The sequence below is a fragment of the Rattus norvegicus genome, chromosome X, assembly GCF_036323735.1.
Source record: "Rattus norvegicus strain BN/NHsdMcwi chromosome X, GRCr8, whole genome shotgun sequence".
NCBI classification, from domain to species: Eukaryota; Metazoa; Chordata; class Mammalia; order Rodentia; family Muridae; genus Rattus; species Rattus norvegicus.
Window position 1 is genome coordinate 108,393,132 of NC_086039.1, and position 19,965 is coordinate 108,413,096.

Here is a 19,965-nt window from a genome sequence, read left to right on the forward strand (position 1 = left end):
CTCAGTTTGAAGGGTTTTTTGTAGGACAGATGTGGGGGGCATACATTAGTTCAGCCATCGTCTGAGACCATCTTTCTCTCTGTCCTTCATTTGTAAAAGATAGCTTTGTTGACTATTGTTAGAACCTTTTTACAGTAGCGTTGTGAAAACCTGATTTACCTCTAATTGCTTGTAAGGATTCTGCTAAGACTTCTGTTGCCAGGTGAATAAAGACACATTCATAGGAACTGGGAAGACACAGAGTGCTTGCTCTGCAAGCTGATACCGGCACCAGGACCCCAGAGTGTACGGCTGCAGTAGCACAGGTGTCTCTCTACAACACAACAAGCAGACAGGACAGCCTGCACAAGTGCACAGACCAACTATCCTGAAACAAGACGGCAAGATAAGGACCGATGCTGAAAAGTTGTCCTTCCACCTTTCCCAGGTGTCAAGGCACAGAGCCGCTCACTTGCAGACAAAAGGATGCTTCTATGAGTTTACTAAAGCCCACTTTGAGATGTTTCCATGAGGGTGTTTCTAGAGACAATTAGTATGTCAAACAACTAAGAGAGGAGGACCAGCTTTAAAAATGGCACCACCAACAATGTGAAGAGCTTGGGTGGGACCACTTATCTGGATCAGATTTTTAAAATTTAAATTTTAGGCAGTACTGGGGATTGAACCTAGGGCCTCATGCATGTTCAGTAAGTATAATATTCTTGAGTGATCTCTAGCTGTAGAGATCAGTGGTTGAATGAGATTAGCCACCAGAGGCTCAGGCTTGAATACTTGACTCCTCGTTGGTGAACCTATCTGGGAAGGGTTACAAGGGCGTTATTGGAGGATGTGCTTCACTGGGGGTGGGCTTCGAGGCTTCAAAAAGACTAACCAATCCACAGTGCTTCTTTGCTTCCAGTCTATGAATCAGGATGTGGTATCTCAGCTACCTCTTCTGTGTCACTCTTCCTGCCACAAGGGTGACTTGTTCTAAAACTGTGAGCCCCAGACAGATCACTTCCTTCTACGGGTTACCTTGCTTATGATGCTTACTGCAGCAATAGAAAAGTAACTAATAAAGAGATTTTTCTTTACTGTCTTGGGCTCACCTATGAGAAGCAAAAGAGAAAGATGGTGAATTTGGGTTTTCTGCAGCAATTAGAGACCATACGATCCTTAAACTAGTTAATGAAATGATTCTCTCTCCAAATCTTTATTTCATTAAAAATTACTTTTATTTTAAAAAATTCACACATTAAAATTCAGTCTTTTGGTGTATAATTCTCGGAGTTTTAACAAACACATATACATTGTAACAATAAATATCACACAGAAAGTTCCTATTATTAAAAAAAAATCCCTTGTGCCAAAACTTGGTGTCTACTGCTTTTTCTGCCTTATTGCTTCGTCCGTCCCAGAAAACACAAATGAAATAGAACAGTAAGCAGCCGTTTGAGTCTGGCTTCTTCTACTTAGCAAGATACATTTCAGATTTATCCAAGTTGTTGCATATATGGTTCCTTAGTTTTATTGCTGAGTAGAATTTTGTTGTCTGGATACACCAGTTTCTAGATCTCTGCACCAGGTGAAAGGTATCCTCTAGTAGATTTTCTCCATTTTTGAAGTGGTCTGCAGGTCTAGTAAAGAGGAGGTAAGGTTTCCCACCTGAGAGGAAGCAGTCCCTTCTGGGAAACCTGGCTGAGAAGTGTATCTCAGGGTAACATGTGCAGGAGGCTGTAACCAGGATCCTTCCCTTTCCATCCCTTAGAGTCTATGAAAAATTGGAGCATTATTCATGTGAGCAATGTAGCAAATGAATGGAAGTTTGTCCTGAGTAAAGTCAGAAAGCCTCAGAGTAGGTCTGACGGATATTTTGGAAGCTGAGTGTTTGTAAGAATATTTAAAAATTACTTTAATTAAAAACTAGTGAAAAAGGTAAAAAGCACTCGAAACCTGCCACCTGAAAATGGTTACAAGGTTGAGGGGGTTTGCTTTGAGCTCGCACCGAGCCACTTGCGGAAGGTTTACAGCCTGTTATATACATTTCCTATTTCATTCCTACGCTTGTTTTGAAATTATCTCTATAAACTATACACATGAACTATTTGCTTAAAAAGTTAACATACATCTTATACATAATACATACATAATACATACATACATACATGTATCTTAGTTTATAACTTAATATAAAATCTTGACTATGAGTACAGGTCACAATATATTCCTAGATGTAGTCTACTGTTTGAATGGCTTCATAATACCCTCCGAAATGGATGTGCCGTAAGTTAGAAGTCACTCATGTTAACATGTGGACATCTGCCTAATGTCCACATTCCTATGGTTTTGAATTTCTCTGAGATTTAATTCACATACCATGACATTCACCCACTTACTATATTCATCATTCTATAACCACTGATGCAATTTATGAACATTTTCATCCACTTGCAAAGAATTCCTATACAGTCTAGTTTTCCCTGCCTACCATTTATCACTACGTATATATGTACTTTTAAATCCAACTCTGTACTCAACATATGTCTGGACTTGTACAATGTGTCACTATCAGTGACTGCTTTCTCTGCCCGAACGTGCTCTCAGATTTCTCCCACGTTGCAGTACTATATCTCAGAAATGTCTCCTGTTTTTTAAATAAACAGCTTGTGAAGAGATTGGATTACTGTTTGATTAAACATTTAGTAGAATTCTAGAAATCAAATCAAAAGCAACCTAAGTATGGGTATTGTTGTGGCTTATCTGTCTTGTTAATTATTAATCTTTGTTATTAGGTTTATTTTGGCTTCTTATACTTGGCTCTTGGTACTTTATCTTTTCAGGAATTTGTTTATTTTCAGTAAGTTAATTTATTGACACATGAGTATAATAATATTCCCTTATTCACCTTTTATTTTTCCAAGGTCAGTAGCAATGTTCCCTCCTTTATTTCCCATTCTAATAATTATAGTCTACCTTGTCCTGCTATATGTAGTAAAAGGTCTACCAGTTCCTTGCTTGGATTCACTGCATTTTCTCTGTTGTATTCTTCTCATGCATTTTGCGTGGTTTCCCAGTTGTGTTTGTTCTAGGTTCTATCCTAGCTATGGCTTAGGATAGGAACTGAATCAGTTCCATGATCTTTCTTCTCGTTTCATAGGCTTATCTCTAAGCATGCCCCACATAGACTAAAGGTAGCTGGGAACCACCCAGTGTGGATGCTGGGGCTCAAACGCAGGTGCTCAGCGAGAGAGGTAAGCACACCTATGCACTGAGCCATTTCTCCAGCTTCTCTGTTTTTTTCCTCACCGACTTGGTGTTTAGATATCACTAATTTTCACTTATTTGGGAGTTTCCCAATTTATTGTCACTGATTTGTAACCTCCTCCCATGTGGAAGAGCACAAGTTTGAGATTATTTTAGTCTATTTGTATTTATTAAGGCTTGTTTTACGGTTCAGCTCATGATCTAGCCTAAGGATGTTTCGTATACATAGGGTGAAAATATATATTCTAGTGTAGGGTAGAATGTTCTATAGCTGTCTTTCGAATCTATCTAGCACCCAGTGTTGAAGCTGGCTATCCCCAGTGTTGAAGCTGGCTACTTCCTTGTTTAGGAAGGAAACACTAGGCATCCACCAGTTTCTCCTTTCACTCTTGACTTCGCTACCTTGCATCAGGTTATGTGGTGGCTCTGTAGTTACGTGATTAAAATTCTCACATCCTAAAACATTGACCTTTTAAACAAAGAATGGATCTTTATGTCTACTGTTTGTGTTTCCTTTTCCCTCTTCCTCATGCTTTAGGGTATGACGGCCATGCAGACTTTCTACATTCCAGGGCTAACAGTGCAGTATAATTACCAATACAATTCTGTGACTTTTAGGAACCTAACTTAGGTTTACAGCCTTGTAAAATTTAGCCACCTTATTTCCCTTTTGTCTTCCTTGTTCCTGTGGATTCACACTATTTCCCTTTTGTCTTCTTTTTTCCTGTGGATTCGCACTATTTCCCTTTTGTCTTCTTTTTTCCGGTGGATTCACACTATTTCCCTTTTGTCTTCTTTTTTCCTGTGGATTCGCACTATTTCCCTTTTGTCTTCTTTTTTCCTGTGGATTCACACTATTTCCCTTTTGTTTTCTTTCTTCCTATGGATTCGCACTATTTCCCTTTTGTTTTCTTTGTTCCTATGGATTCGCACTATTTTTAGAGAAACTTCAGCATTAGCTCCTATCCTTTTTGCCCTGTTATTGGCAGGTCCTACGGTTTGAACTCAGGTCTTCCTGTTTGGTGGCAAATGCCTTTACTCACTGAGCCATTTTACTCATCCTTTTGCAGTATTTTTATGCTTCCTTCTCCCTTTTTGAATGGGATTCTTATTATATGTTGTTTGATGTACTTAGTGGAAGTTCCTTAGAGTTCCTTCATTTTTCCCCTTTTTCCTTACCTTGGATAGTATAATCTCATTTAACCAGGGAGGTGAGAAGCAATGTTACTATTTATGGATGAGATAAATTAGGCTCAGATTAAGTGACTTTCTAAGCTCAGGGTGGTAAACATGGGTGACTTTGAGGGTCACAGGTCTAACTCCAAAGCTGGTTCTACCATCTAAACCATATTAGGTTCCTATTCTTCAATGACTCTAAACAAATCACCAGGGGATTTGAGGCAGGCTGACTTTCTTCTAAAACACTTTCTTTCCTTGTCCCTTTAGTATATATGCTACTTCATTCCTCTTGAAAGTTCATGTACCTAATATTTAACATATATTAGGCAGGTACTCCATGTTAAATGTGTACTGTTTGGAACTCAATCGTATCATGAGATTACCAATATTTAAAAGATGTTATAGTAATACATATGGTTTTGAGGACTCTGAAAACAGTGTGGAAGCAATCATTAAATAAATAAATAAATAAAACTTATGAATCTATCTACTGAAACTGCTGAAAGTTCGGACAAAATACAGTCTGAGTTCTAGTAAATAGTTATTTTAACACTGGGTTTCTTTTAAAACTTTGTATACAGGAAACAGTCCTAGAAAAAGTCTTATGTCTAGGACTAAACACTGAAGACTACAAACTATTAAAGAATTTTTGGAATCTTGAGGAACAGTCCTATGTAATATTTCCTGAGAATTAAAGGTTTTCACATGATCTTAATACTCAGAGTATTATCTGACATATAGAATGTTTCATTATTATTTTTTTTCACTCAGGATATTGTCAATTTTATATAATCTTTTTGATGCTATACAGTATTTAATTATAGAATGTATTTTTATCAATTCTTTCCAAATGCTGAGGCCATTGTCCTAATTTCTGTCTTTCTAATATTTCCTCTTCTATTTTCAACAAATTTTTAAGAATACACACATTCTTGATCTAAGATTATGATAAAAGCAAAATCATCTGAGTGTATATTTACATACATACATACATACTACATACATATATTCCAATGTGCATGTACATGTGGGTTGATATGGGTTTCTAGCTACCATTGATTTCTGCTCTGCCATCTGTAGCAGATGCTATAAGCGGAGCGCACTGAGCAGCTGACTGCTGCTTTCTGCTCTTCGCAAACTCTATCACCAATATTTTCCCATAGAGTTTATATCCATTAATTTGGTGCAGTGCTTGCCATGCTATGTCTTTATCTGGAAAAGAATAAGAAAAATGCATCAAATTATATAGAGCTCAATCACTCAGTTATATTACAGGTTTAATTGTGATTTGTTTGCTATAAAAATCATACTGATGTCTGATGTTTTGCCTTGTCCACAATCCCCAATTTATATACGTTAGCAAGATTAAATTACTGTGTAATAATAGTGACAAAAGACCCTCAAAACGTACATTTGATTCAAAGATATAAGGATACATAAGGAGTATATTTAAAACGTCTAAGTTAAACCTAACTATAAACATGACTTTACCTTAGATAGATTATAGATACAGGAAGCAAAATTTTTTAAATTGTTACACAAATAAAAGAAGGTACCACACTATTGAACACACTTAGCTACTGTTTTCTTTTAGAAAGAAAGTGGTGGGGGATAGTGAACTTTTCTTGCAGGTATATAAAAATGTGTGTCTGAGAATATATAGTACAGAACAGGAATATTCAGCATATGGGTATCAGGGATCATATGTAAGAAATGAGAAGGGGCTAGATTTTGGAGTAGAGTCTGTGGAATTATAAGTAGAAAGTGCCATTAGACTGAGATCATTTCGTCTCAGATATATACCAAATTTTCAAGTGTGTACTATAGCTATTAGGATTAGTAAAATAGCTACAAATTTATTAGTATAAAGCAGGGACAGGAGAGATGGTTCTAGAAGTAAAAGGCTTGCTATGAAGGCATGAGAACTTGAGCGCAGATCCCTGGTACCCATATGAAATTCCAGGCGTGGAGGCAGGCATGGGCAACCCTAGAGCTAGGGAGGTAGCGAGTTCCTGTTGCTCACTGACCAGCCAGCTGGGCCACATCCATGAGCTCTAAGATCAGTGACAAAATTAGGGTGGAAGAGCAGCTGAAGAAGACACTGTGGTTAGCTTCTAACCACCACATACATGTGCATACACACACAAACACACACATGAGCATATACACACATACACTTTACAAACACGTACATATACAAATGTTAAAGTCTTTGTATTGTGTATCTTTCAATTAGAAGGTTAGATATATTTTGTAAGAATACATGAAATTTGTTTTCAAATTTAATGGAATTCTCCCTTCAAAAGACTGAAAACCATGGGTACAAAGAATCTACAAACCTTCAGTGAGATAGAAAAGACAGTATAAGGTTATATGAAAGCAAGGGGGATAAGATCAGCAATTCTCCTGTAAAGTCACTTGCCCACATAAAAGTTACAGAGTATTACAATGACAGTTTAGAGGCAATGGGAGGTATAGATCCTAGTAGCTTCTTCATGCTGAAGACATACTGGCTAGCTTACTAAGATCAAAATTACTGTATTTTTCTTGCACTTTGATTAGAGCATGTAATGACATGCAAGTGATATTTGGAAGAATGTATTATCTTCCAACAATTATGAATTGGCAATGAGTTAATTAGCTTAAAATCACTTAGTCCTAAATAAAAGAAATATGAGAAAAAGATATGTCTTCTTATCACAATGCCAACACACTAACTGTGAATAATTCTACTGTAATACAGAGTAGAAGCAGCACTGCGACAGAAATAAATGAATACTGGTAGGGTAGGAAGGAAATGTCAAAATGGCAAAACTGAGGACACTAGGGTAAGGTGCTTGTGTAGCATCCACAGGAAACAGGAAGCAAGTATAGGAAGGAAGATCAAGGAATACTGGAAATATATTTTCCTTCCTGGCCCCCTTCCATGTGCTAAGGTTCTAATGTAATTCAGTGAGGTAAGAAGTGGTTTCTCATGTACTGATGCTACAATAGAGTGGCTACCTTGATGAAGATACTCACTGGGAAAGGTGATGAAAGCCTGTCCCCTCATGCGTCCAGTCATCATTTGGAACTGAATGAGTGGTCCTTTTTTCTCCTGGAATCGAGCGAATAATGAGATAAGGTCTCTTTCTTTCACCCGAGGACTAAGGTTCTTCAGATATAGCACCTAATACAAATTGAGAGGTGACAAAAATAATCACATGAGGAAAGCAACCCTTTCATTATGGCTTGAATTACTTTCAGATAAAGATGGGAGACTGAACAGTCATCTAATGTTATTATCTCCAGTAAATTCTAAAACCAACAAGGTTAGAAAGAACCAAGAAAGAAAGCAACAGCAACAACATTCTGGAAGGTACAAAATCGATGGTTGAGTAGGAACTAAACACACCAAAGAAGGCTCAATAGGAAATCCACAGGATGGGAATCCAAGAACACGTGCAATCTTCTTTTAAAGTCTTCATAAGTCAGGAGTGGGCTAGGGAGGTGGCTCTGTGGGTAAAAGTGATTTTAAGTTGCTGGTAACCCATGTTAAAAAGCTAGGTGGATTCCTAGAGATTGCTGGCTGGCCAGGCTAGCCAGTTGATGATTTCTGAACTCAGTGAGAGCCTATCTCAAAAAAGTAGAAGGTGGAGAGCGACATAGGCAGACACATGACACTGACCTGTAGCGTCTATAAATGCACACACACACACACACACACACACACACACACACACACACGCACAAAATAAATAAATAAATAAATAAATAAATAAATAAATAAATAAATAAATAATTCAGAAGTCAGCACAGTGGTGAAAACCTGTAACTCTACCAACTAGGAAGGCTAAGTTGGGACAAGAGTCCAGTCTGGACAACATAGTGATATCTTGTTTAAAAATTAAATAAATATATAAAATACAAAAATAAGAAAGAATGCATCCACAAACACTTCAAGAATTGAGAGCTTTGGGGAGCTCTGGAAGTAGATGTGATTAGATTAATGTTGAAATGAAGATGGTAATTTGAAGGCAGTTGCAAAATGAGGGATTTTTAACCCCTCTGCAAGTAGGGCAACTCACCAATCCTGGTAGAATATGAAGGTTAATTGTCAGAAAATGTGGAACGTCTTATATAGCCGAGGTCAAGAGTAGTGTTTCTGAAAGCAAGGAGACTGAAAAATGCATATTAAATACTAGGAACACTCATGACCTGACTACCATTCCTCCACTAGAACCCTTCCTGTTTTTTTGTAAGAAAACATAAGGGCAGTCTTCTCTTGGGGAACTAAGCCCCAGGGAAACACAAACATAGTGATTTGGAGTAGAGAAGTCCTCCAACAAATGGGTCCTTGTTTTTAACTGTTTTCTTATTGTCATTTGGAGACAGAGGCTCACTATATACCACAGGCTGGCCTAGAACTCTCAATCCTCCTGCTTCAGCCTCCTAAGTGCTGGGATTATAAAACATGACCTTGGATTCAAACTACACAAAGGCCATAATTTCAGGGTTTCCGAACAACTTTGCAATCCTTACTCAGAAATAAGGACAGGCATAATCAGGCACAGGAAAAAGGCTTCTACTATGAAAGATAGAAAACAGAGGCAAAGAGGCAAATGAGAGAAAACACAGTACCATGAAGAGAACAACTAAAACCCAACAAAAACCAACCTGTAATAATATTCTGGAAAAAATACTCGATCAATTAGTAATAGAATGCTATTGAAATTTTAATAGAACAAAATAATATCCTATGTTACTTAACTTATATATCATCAGCTTAAAATATCATTTTATATATAGTAATCGCAAAGAAAATACAGAGGAAAATGAAAAATATAAGGAAACGTCCACTGACAAGTGGATAAAGAAAAGGCAGCATATACATAGACTAGAATATTAATCGTTAAAAGGAAAAATCCTATTATGAATGAGATTTTCTGGAAAGAAACCATGCATTATGTTGAACCCTGTGAAAGGCTGAAAACTAATTAGAACTTCAATGACTGTGGAGAGTTCGGGATAACACAGCTTGGGGCCTAATTACAATTAATTACCTTGGGCTATCTTTAGCCACCCCAAATCTCCATTCCTTGCTCACCACTGTCTGACCCAACATACTTGTGATTAACAAGTGAATCGTTGAAATGTATTAACAGATCACCAGCTTCCACCCACCAAAACACTGAGAAAGTCATCAGACCGCGTATGAAGCCCAGAGCGGAAATATCTCCAATTTGCTGTAACCACCTACTGTATGACGATGTCACCAGTGTACTTGAAATTACCCTAATTTATGGTTTTGTTTTTCTTTTATTTCATGAAACTGTTACCATGTTTAACACAGACTGTGGGGTAACCTAAATCTGTGTTACCAGGCCATAGTCACTGATATTTGGCTCAAGAATAAACTGTCTTATGCTTTTTTGAGGTAAAAATTGTACATTTTTTCACTAACACTATTATATGCTACAACACATAAAATTCTAAGAGTATATGTTAAGTGACAGGAGGACAAATTATATGTTATTTCATATTAGACAAATATTTAAGTAGTCTAACTCATTGAAGCTAAGCGTATAATGGTGGTAAGTTGTTGGAGCTGGGAAGGGACAATGGGGGAGTTGTTTGCTCATGGAAGATAAGAAGCCTACAAGGCTGGTATCTAACACCATGCTAAAGCCTATGATAGTGCTTTGGATACTTACATTTTTCTTAGGAAGGAAAAGGCAATGGACTCTAAACATAATACAAAAAGAATGGGAGAGCAAAAAAAAATAATTAAATATTTTTAGCTTAAATTAAAAAGTAACTTTACAAAAAAGAAAAGAATTCCCATTAGAACAAAAAAGATGACAGGAAAAGACTGATAAAGTCACTGAAATAGATGAAAAACTACATTAAAGATTATTAAAGTTACTAACAAGTAGTGTTTAGCTCTAACACTTAACTACACAAAAGCATGTGAGACTTAAGAGTACACCCAATGCCCAAAATTCATTTGTAGCCATCCCTTTAAAAAGCTTTGCAAATTTGACTTTACCTTTTGGAACAATTTTAGATTTATAGAAAATTGGAGACTAACATGTCTTTATGTTCCATATCTAGTTTCTGACTTTTTGATCTTATATTAGTATATTAGTTTTAATAAATAAATCACTGTTACATTATTATTAACAGAAGTCCATTGTTTATTTAGATTTTCTAAGTTGCTACCTAATGTTATTTTTCTGCTTAAGACATCATTTAGGCTACTGTATTTCTTTCAGTTATCATGTAACTTTAAGCTCCTTTTGACAATTTTTTAGATTGTTCTAATTTTTCACAATCTTGAAAACTTTAGGAATGCTGGTCAGATATTTTAATAGGATACATCAATACTAGAATTTTTCTGTTGATTTTTTTTAACGTTAGACTGCAACAATGAATTATTGAGAAGAAAACTATACCAGAAGAGTTCAGTTTTGGTCACACTGTATCAGCAGAAATACTAACATCATTGATTTATGACTGGTGATATTGACTTTTATTACCTGACTGAGGTAGTGTTGGTCAGATTTCTCCATTACTTGCTTGTCTTCCTGATGTGAAAAGTTAAGAGTTCTTTGGAAAATTAGTTGTGTTGGATAATGTTTTGCTGGGACAAACACATGAAGGAGTGTTTTCCTGAAGTCAACACAGGTGAAAGACTAAGACAGACTCATGAAGGAACATTTGGTGGAAGCAGACACAGGAGGAAGGATGTTCTGATAAAGCAAGCATGTGAAAGGACATGTGATAAAGGATTCTTTGCTAACAACAGGCATGTATTGGTTTGCCTTACACTGTGTAGTTGAGCTCTATTTGTTGGGACTCGATAGAAAGAAACACACCAAAAAACTTCTGGTGGTCTGCTGCAGTTTCTTGCCACTTCAGTGGACTCAGGATGATTGGCAGAGTGATGTCAGCTATGACAGGTGCACATGCTGAGGCAAGATCCGTTGAGGACATGTGATGTTTGGAGGATATAAATAGGACTCTGGGACAGTGACAGGGACTGAGCTTGGCTTGCTGGTACAACTAGCTGTGCAAAGGTTGTTGGTCCCTAGTCTTCACTGATCTTCACTTCAATGAGAGATGCACAGCTGAGAACTTCTGGCATTCCTGCTGGTCCCACCTGCTGACTTGAACAAGGTTGAGGCCCGGCTTTCTCTGCTAGGTAGAGCCAAGGCTGCTGATTCATATTTGCTATCCTAATTCTACCAAACTGCTATTATAAACATGAAGTGTTTGTAAATGGTTGGAGCTGCAGCTGCTGACTCCTGTGAACTGAACTGCTAATTTCCTGACAATACAGATAGGATTTGCTCCAAAGAACATTTCTAAACAGGTCCACTTCCCCTATATCCTTTCTTTTTCCACTACCTCTGGTGGGTGGTGGGCTAAAAGGGAAGTTAAAGCATTTAAGTACCATCATTAAAAATAGATGTTGAAAAAATAAAGTTACATCTTCCTTTCCATATTGTACTCTTGGGAAACAAATCAACACAAGCTGCTTACAACTAAGCATCAAGGAATTATGTTCTAAGATTTATTTCTTCTTTACTTTCTCAATTTTTTAATTCTTAGCACCTGCACACAGACGGATATTCTATATTTTAAATCACTGTTCAAAGTTAATTTGTTTAGTTTATTGCAGAGATAGTTCTAGCTTCAATTACTGGAATTCTCCTTCAGTCCCTGTGTTTTATGCTGTTATTTTACTTTTCATAGAGAAAGATGTACAAGGCTAATAATCTTGTATATTTCCTGCCTGAGTAATAGGTGCAGCCATTTATTTTGCCAAAACTCTATTGTTACATTTAGTAGAGAATGGTATTAGAAGTAATCCATCCTGAGCAAGACAGGATTTGTTTCATTGGGGCTTGCTCAACTCAAAGAGGAAAAACATGTCCATATTAAACTGTGTATAAACCCAGATAAATACTTCTACATGTGAATTATCTGTGTCTGTATTAAGTTAAATATGAATTCACAGTTAAGCTACTACCACATGGGTCATTTTAATTTCCTCCGTTTTATTTATCTACAAATTCCAACATTTACTTAATGATGCAGTATCAATACTGTTAACCAGGACACAGGGCCTTAGCAACCAGGGCATGGCCCTTATATGCACCTCCCATTTGCTGTTAGTCTTATAGATTACACATTTCCAAAGCCACTTAGGTCAGTACTGTTTCTCCTATTCCTTTAGTGAGATTATCATATATAACTGTAACACAACAAGATTCTCCTTTTATAATCTTTATTCTTTCCTAAAAGTCACTGACATCTTAAATTATTTTTAAATATTTGTATACATTAAGAATCTCTTTATACTATGTAGTTATATATATTTTGTCAAACGTATAGCTAGCCTTCAGTATTTCAGTATCACACAGAATAATTTTATTCTCCTAAAAATGCCCTATGCTTCACTTATTCTCTCTTTGCTCTTATACTTTTGTTAATCAACTATCATTTTGATACCTATCATTCTGAGTTTCTTAGAATATTGCAGAATGAAATAATAGAATGTTTTATTTTCATAGTAGCATCTTTTGTTTACGATTATGCATCTAAAGTTTGTATATGTCTTTATATGGCTTGATACCTTAAATCATTTTGTTGTTAAATTATATTTCATTACATTCATTTGCCCAATTCATCTAATTGGAGGACACTTTGATTAGTTCTACTTTGGCAATTATGAATAAAGCCATTATGAACATCCACATTCCGTATCTATATATGTATATATGTATATATGTATGTGTGTGTGTATGTATGTATGTATGTATGCATGCATGCATGCATGCTTGCATGCAGGTTTTTAATACAGTTGAAAAATAACAGTAAATTCTATATCATACGGGAAAACAATGTTATGCTTTGTTTAAGAGTCATTCAAACTGGGTTCTAAAGAGGTTGTCCTATTTTATACTCCCTCCAGCAATGATTACATATTCCTGTTGCTCTAAATCATCAAAAGCTTTTGGTATTGTCAGTTTTATGAGTTTTAGTTATTTAACTGGGAGTTTAATTGTATCTCATCATTTCATGTTACAGTACCTTGGTAACATGGTAAGATTGAATTCACAGGCTTCTTCTCTGATGAGCCATATAGTCTTACCTCTTGACCACTTTTTAAATTGAGCTGTTCATTTCAGTATTGTCAAGTTTTAGGAGTTCTTTGCGTAGTCTAAGTACAATGCTTTGTTACATTTGGTGTGCTTTGAAATATATTTTTCTAATCTATGGTATGTCTTTTTGTATAGTTTAAAATATCTCTCAGAAAAGTTTGTAATTTGAACAAATTATAATTTATCAATTTTTTTTATCTAAATTGTGCTTTGGGTAAAAAGCACATCATCAAAAACAAGGCCACTTAGATTTCTTTCCCCATTTTCTTCTAAATGTTTTGGGTTATTGTTTTGTCCATGACTCTCTGGCACACTTTCAATGAGATTTTATAATAGAGGAAAGGTGTGTGCCGAGTTTTGAATGTAGATCTCCAGTTGTTCTTGAACCATTTGTAGAAAAGACTATCATTTCTGCATTGAATTATCTTTGTCAAAGTTCAATTGAGTATATGTGTATGGACCTAATTCTGAGGCTTCTGATTTGCTCCACTGACCCACTTGCTTTTCTCCACCAATGCCATAAGATATTAGGTTATAGTTAAGTCTTGAAGGTAGGTAGTATCAGTTGTAATGTTGTTCTTCAGTATTTGTTGGATATTCTGTAACTTTTCTCTTTCCATATAAACTTAGAATCTGTTTCTTAATATACAATTAGCTTGCCAATATTTGGGGGGGGGGTTGTGTGGACTCCACAGACCAACTTGGAAAAGCATGGTATTTTAACAATATCCAAATTTTAATCTATGCATCCAAATTATTTCTGAATTTACCATTTTTCTTTTTTTCATTATTTTCAGTTTCCTAGCATGTAGATCCCATATGTTTTCATAAAATTACATCTAAATATTTTATTTTTCTTTTGCAATACTAAATATTTTAAACTAAAAACTTTAATTCTTTATTTCCTATATAGAGGTAGAAACCTGACTTTTTATAGAGAAGGCTTACATGATCCAAACTATTCTTACTTAATGGTTCTAGTTTGCTAGATTTCTGGCTAATTATTTGGGATTTTTGACAAAATTACCTGTGAACAGTATTATTGTTTTTTCTCTTCCTAATCCATGAACTTTCAATTTCCTTTCCTTGTCTTAATACACTGGACAACACTTCCAGCATGCTCTCAAAAAGGAGTGGGTAAAGAGGACATTCTTATTTTGTTCTGAACCAAAGGGGGAAATATCTACTTTACTATCTATCAGACATGATGCACGGCATTGTAGCTATTCTTCACTAACTTAAGGATATTCTCCTCTTTTCATAGTTCACTAAGTTTTTTTTTTGTTTTTTTTTTTTTTTGGTTCTTTTTTTCGGAGCTGGGGACCGAACCCAGGGCGTTGAGTTCACTAAGTTTTAAAACATGAATGAATGTTAAGGCATTTTGCAAATGCTTTTCTATATCACATGAAACACATGATTTTTCTTATTTAGTCTATTTGATATGGTAGACTATATTTGATTTCCAAATGTTGAACCAGCTTTGGATGTCTGTTGATAATGATACGTAATTATTTCTATACATTATTGAATTTTATTTTCTAATATTTTGAGTTAAATAAAAACACTAGGGCTGGAGAGATGACTCAGTGGTTAAGATTATTGACTGCTCTTCCAGAGGTCCTGAGTTCAAATCCTAGCCACATGGTGGCTCACGACCATCTGTAAAGGGATCTGATGCCCTCTTCTGGTATGTCTAAGGACAGCTACAGTGTACTTATATACATAAAATAAATAAATAATTCTAAAAAAAGGGCTGGAGAGATGGCTCAGTGGTTAAGAGCACTGACTGCTCTTCCAGAGGTCCGGATTTCAAATCCCAGCAATCACATGGTGGCTCACAACCATCTAATGCCATCTCATAGGATCTGATGCCCTCTTCTGGTGTGTCTGAAGACAGGTACAGTATACTCACATATATGAAATAAATAAATCTTTTGAAAAAAACACTAAAAAGAACACATTAATGCTTTCATTAGCATATATTAATTATATAATAATAATGAATTTCATTATAACATTAAAAATGTTCTGGTTTAGGATTTTTGCTTTATGCATAAGATAGGTTGCAATTTTCTTTTATTGTAATATTTTTAACTGGTTTCTATAATAAGCTAAGTCTTGTCTCATAAAATGTGTCCTTTCTGCTTCTGTTTTAGAGAATGAGAAAATCATTTTATCTTATCTTTGTGTATTCTTTTTCCTGTGTTCTTCCTTTACATAGATCTGAATTATTAATCTGTCTAATTTTCTTAGACTTTGGAGTATAACTTTGTGACAAATTCTTTACATTCTTGTTTGTCTGAGAAAAGTTACTTTGCTACAACTGGTGTGAAAGGGTAAGTTTTCTGCATAAACTTCTATGTGGGTAGGAGTTTTTCTCTCTAAACATGAATATTTCATTATATTTTTTTCTTGCTTTTGGTAAGTCTGATGCAATTCTCTTTGATCCTATATAAAGTATTCCCTTTTTCCTTGTCTTGTATTTCTGCAGTTTGACTATATTATGCTTACGTGTAATTTTTGATATTCATCTTGCTTAATGTTCTCTTAGATTCCTGGATGTATGGCTAGAAGTCTGCCATTAAGTTAAAAAGACACTCAGAAATTAATAGTCCAAATCACTCTTTGTTCTCGTTCTTACACCCTCCTTCCCCTTCTCTCTTTCCCCCTTTTACACATTCCTCTCGCTCACACACACACAATTAAAAATAAATATAAATCTTTAAAAAATGAAAAATAATCCTTATAAATAAGTACAGAAGGCAGGAATATCAAATGATGGGTAAAGAAACAGAAAGCTAGCTCACAGAGGGTAGGAAAAGGGCCAATAAATGTAAAAATACATAGTCTATCTTTACTGGAAATGAGGAATTTGCAAAAATAAAAATAAATTACCTTTCTAAACTATTAGGTAAAATTAAAAGTCTAATATAAAATCTTGGTTAAGATGTGAGGGGAATCACTGAAATATTCGTTAGCCAGGCAGTAGCAGTGCATACCTTTATCCCAGCACTAGGGAGGCAGAGGCAGGTAGCTCTCTGTGAGTTTGAGGCTAGCCCAGTCTACAGAACAGTCAGGGTGACACAGAGAAACTTTGTCTCAAAAGAAAAGAAAGTGAAAGAAAAGAAAAAGAAAGGACGAAGAGGAGGGGAAGAGTAATGGTACTAGTGCTGCTGGTGGAGGAAGACACGGACAGCCTCTACCATGGTAATTTCATTCCTAGACAGGCAACCTAGAAAGTCAAGTCTAAAAATTCCACTCTTGGACCAAGTGTCAGCGTTTCCTGGGAACATGTTGGAATGCAAACATTCACACTTTCCAGATCTACTAAGTCAAAAATCTTGTGGGAAGTCCAGCAATCTATGTTTTAATAATGTCTTCACATGATTTTGATGAATATTAAGATATGAAAACATCACAAGAGAGTGATATATTTCCCAATATTTTGTCTGAGACCTACCGGAAAAACTGCATTAAAAACTGTAGCCTACATATACTACTACTTCATCCTAACATATATGCATGCACAAAATTTATTTTAAGAAAGTGATTAACTGTGTGAAATAATTGTGTGGGATACACTTTCACCTGCTATTCTACTCTACACTATTCTATTCTATTCTTCTATCCATTTCCTTAAAAATAAAACCATACTGGTGTGAACTATGAATTGTGACTTAAGTTTGAAAAATACTGTCTAGGAGGAATGTTTGGTACACGGGCAGAAAGAGATTTATATAAGCCAGGTCTAGTGATTTATGCTTAGAATATCAATTATTTCTGAAGCCAAGGCAGGAAGATTACAAGTTCTTGCTTAGTTGGCTACAGAATGAGTTTAGCATTAGCTCCTACAATTAGTGGAATCCTGTCTCAACATAAAACATGACAAAGAAGTCTATGGATATAGTTCAACAGTAAAGTTTGCCTAGTATTCACAAGGTTCTAGGTTTAGTCTCCAGTGGTGACAAAAAGATATGCATAACAATGTCACAACTTTATCTGTAGTAGTAAAATAATGAGAGGAAACAAATCAAGAAAATAGAGAAGCGAATTAGTATTCTATTATAGAAATATGTTCTATTTAAACATTTTATTTCTAATGATACAAGGAATTCTATATATTGGGTACATTGAGCTAAAACAGTAAGAAAAATATGTAAAGTATGACATTATCTATATAGTTTCAAAATGTATAAAACAGATATTTATGAATATCTACGAATATTTATGAATAGCTAAGACATACCTGCAGTTAAGGTGGGGTCATGTCCTTGATGTACCAGGGTAGGGCTTTCCCCTTCTCAGAGGAGAAGGGCATGAGAATGGGAGGAGGAGCTGTGGGGGTATTGGGAGGAGGAGGGCTGATATTGGAATATAAATTGAATAAATAAATAAATAAATTTATTAAAAAAACAGAGATGGAGTCAGGTCTTGATAAATCCTATTTAACTTGAAAACATCCTAAGTTGGAAGTACACTTAATATACATAATCTATGGAGTGTATTAGTACTTTCCCCTCACAATATGTAGCTGACTATGAGCTGCAGGTCACTACACTGCTCAGACTCTCAATAAAGTACCATAGCAGCACAATGTACATTGCTAGCTTGACAAAAATAAAAACAAAAATTCAAAATACAGAGTAGAGGTTCTACCAAATGCATATTGTTCTCAAACCATAAAGAAAAACAAAGTAAATTTAGTTATTCAGTTGGAACAGTTGTATAAAGTTTTAGATAATAAATACATAAAAATACCCATAGGAACAGACCTAGCAAATTCAAAATAGTGGATAAACCTAGTTAGAAGGAAGAATGGGATTGATGAATGCATGAAATTCTTCAGGCATATCCATAATACACTAGTAATTTTTAAAACTAAGCAAATATGACAAGCTATTAAATCTTTGTAAACATGCCTAGCTAAGAATATGGCTATTTCCTAATTTATCCATGAGCTAGTCAGTAATAGCACAGACTAAAGTAGATGAACGCCAAGCTACCTGCTCTTGGACCAGGAGTAGCATATCAGAAAGTCAAAGTACTTTAGCAGCCCTCTCTCCATGGTTTTTAAATCAGGGGCTGTTATCATTATTTTCATTCTGTTTTCTAAAATTAATGCTTTAAGGACTTGTGCTGTGAACACTATCCACAACCGGATGATTAATCACTAAAAAAGTGGGTGGTTATGTTTCCTCTATCTAATTCAGAGATACTAGTGCAGATGAGTAAGTCTCATTATGCTATTTTCAAAGTTCTAAGGGGACTTTAGAACCTAAAAAAGGCACACAGAACATGCTAGGAGATAGACTACTTAAATAGTATGCAGAACATGACAGTTAAGGTCAAGGACAGACAAAATCACTTGCTGAACCTGTGTCAGAATCTTTGGTGTAAGCAAAAGTATTTTTAAAATGCTGCGTTAGGTAGAGGTAAATGAAAGCGGAAACAACCCAGGTCGTTTCCTCAATGTGGCCTATACCTTGTTTGGTTCCCCTGGATTATATGAAGAAAACATAGGAATGTTTCGGATCTCCTCCTCTGACAAACGATTTCTCTGGATTTCATCTTCTGGGATAAATTCTATTGGTTGCTTCAGCTTCTTAGGCCCAGTCCAACATTGCTCAGGTGGAAAATCAATAACTTTTGCCACATGGAGACTGGGGCCTTTACCCTGTGCTGCCTGTTTTCCCTTGTCCTGGAGGAGTGATGGGCTCTCAGCTGTGCCACTATCACTCACTGATGCAGCTGAGGCCAGTGAGTGGGAAGGAAAGGGTTCACCTCTCAAAAGTTGGAACTCTTCAAGACGTTTTTTCATTATAGTCTCGTGGTAAAAACTTTCCAGGTTGTTCATGGGATCACCTTTGTTCTTCTTTGGGGGTTCATCTGGATCAAGACAAAGAGATATGGAAGTTCTACAAAGCCTCCCCAGTACAACTTTTTAAAAATTAGTAAAAATTAAATTCTGGATCTCAGATACAGAAACTCTTTTAGGAAAGGTCCTTATAACATGTAGCAAATACCTGTGCATGTGTGTATGTGTGTGTGTACATGTGAGCATGTGTATGTATCTTAAGACTGTCCAGTTGAAGCAAGGCCAATCCAGGGCAGAGGAAGGCAGGCACCCAGAAACCACCAGCTCATACGTACCTCTAATTCACAAGGACATTTGAAGAACAGAACCAGGATGGTGTTTTCAGTCTCATGAACTTAATAATCCCTACATATCACTTGATTCCAAAGTTATATTTGAAATATCTTGATTATTTCTGTGATGTTTTTAAAGTACTTGGTTATATAATCAATATGTAAATCAGATTTTGGCTATTACATCTTCTAAATAACTTTACTGTCCCATTCCTTTCTCAACTTTTCTCCTGCATCCATTGATATT

The 19,965-nt window shown here is 35.8% G+C and overlaps 1 protein-coding gene across 3 annotated transcripts in view; it reads right to left on the reverse strand.

Annotated features, from left to right (window-relative positions):
• Positions 1-1,191: 1,191 nt before the first annotated feature.
• The window catches only part of Rbm41 (RNA binding motif protein 41), a 54,647-nt gene continuing 35,873 nt past the window's right edge, over positions 1,192-19,965 (reverse strand). The window contains exons 5-7 of one of the 3 annotated variants that reach the window (XM_039100061.1): positions 19,054-19,457; positions 7,444-7,591; positions 1,192-5,634 (exon numbers count right to left, since the gene is read on the reverse strand). In XM_039100061.1, coding sequence (XP_038955989.1) covers positions 5,468-5,634; positions 7,444-7,591; positions 19,054-19,457 — 719 coding nt within the window. In that variant the 3' untranslated portion in view covers positions 1,192-5,467. Of the gene's footprint in view, positions 5,635-7,443; positions 7,592-10,115; positions 19,458-19,965 lie in introns of those variants that run through there. The other 2 variants (NM_001109420.1, XR_010061244.1) reach the window with 2 other exon arrangements.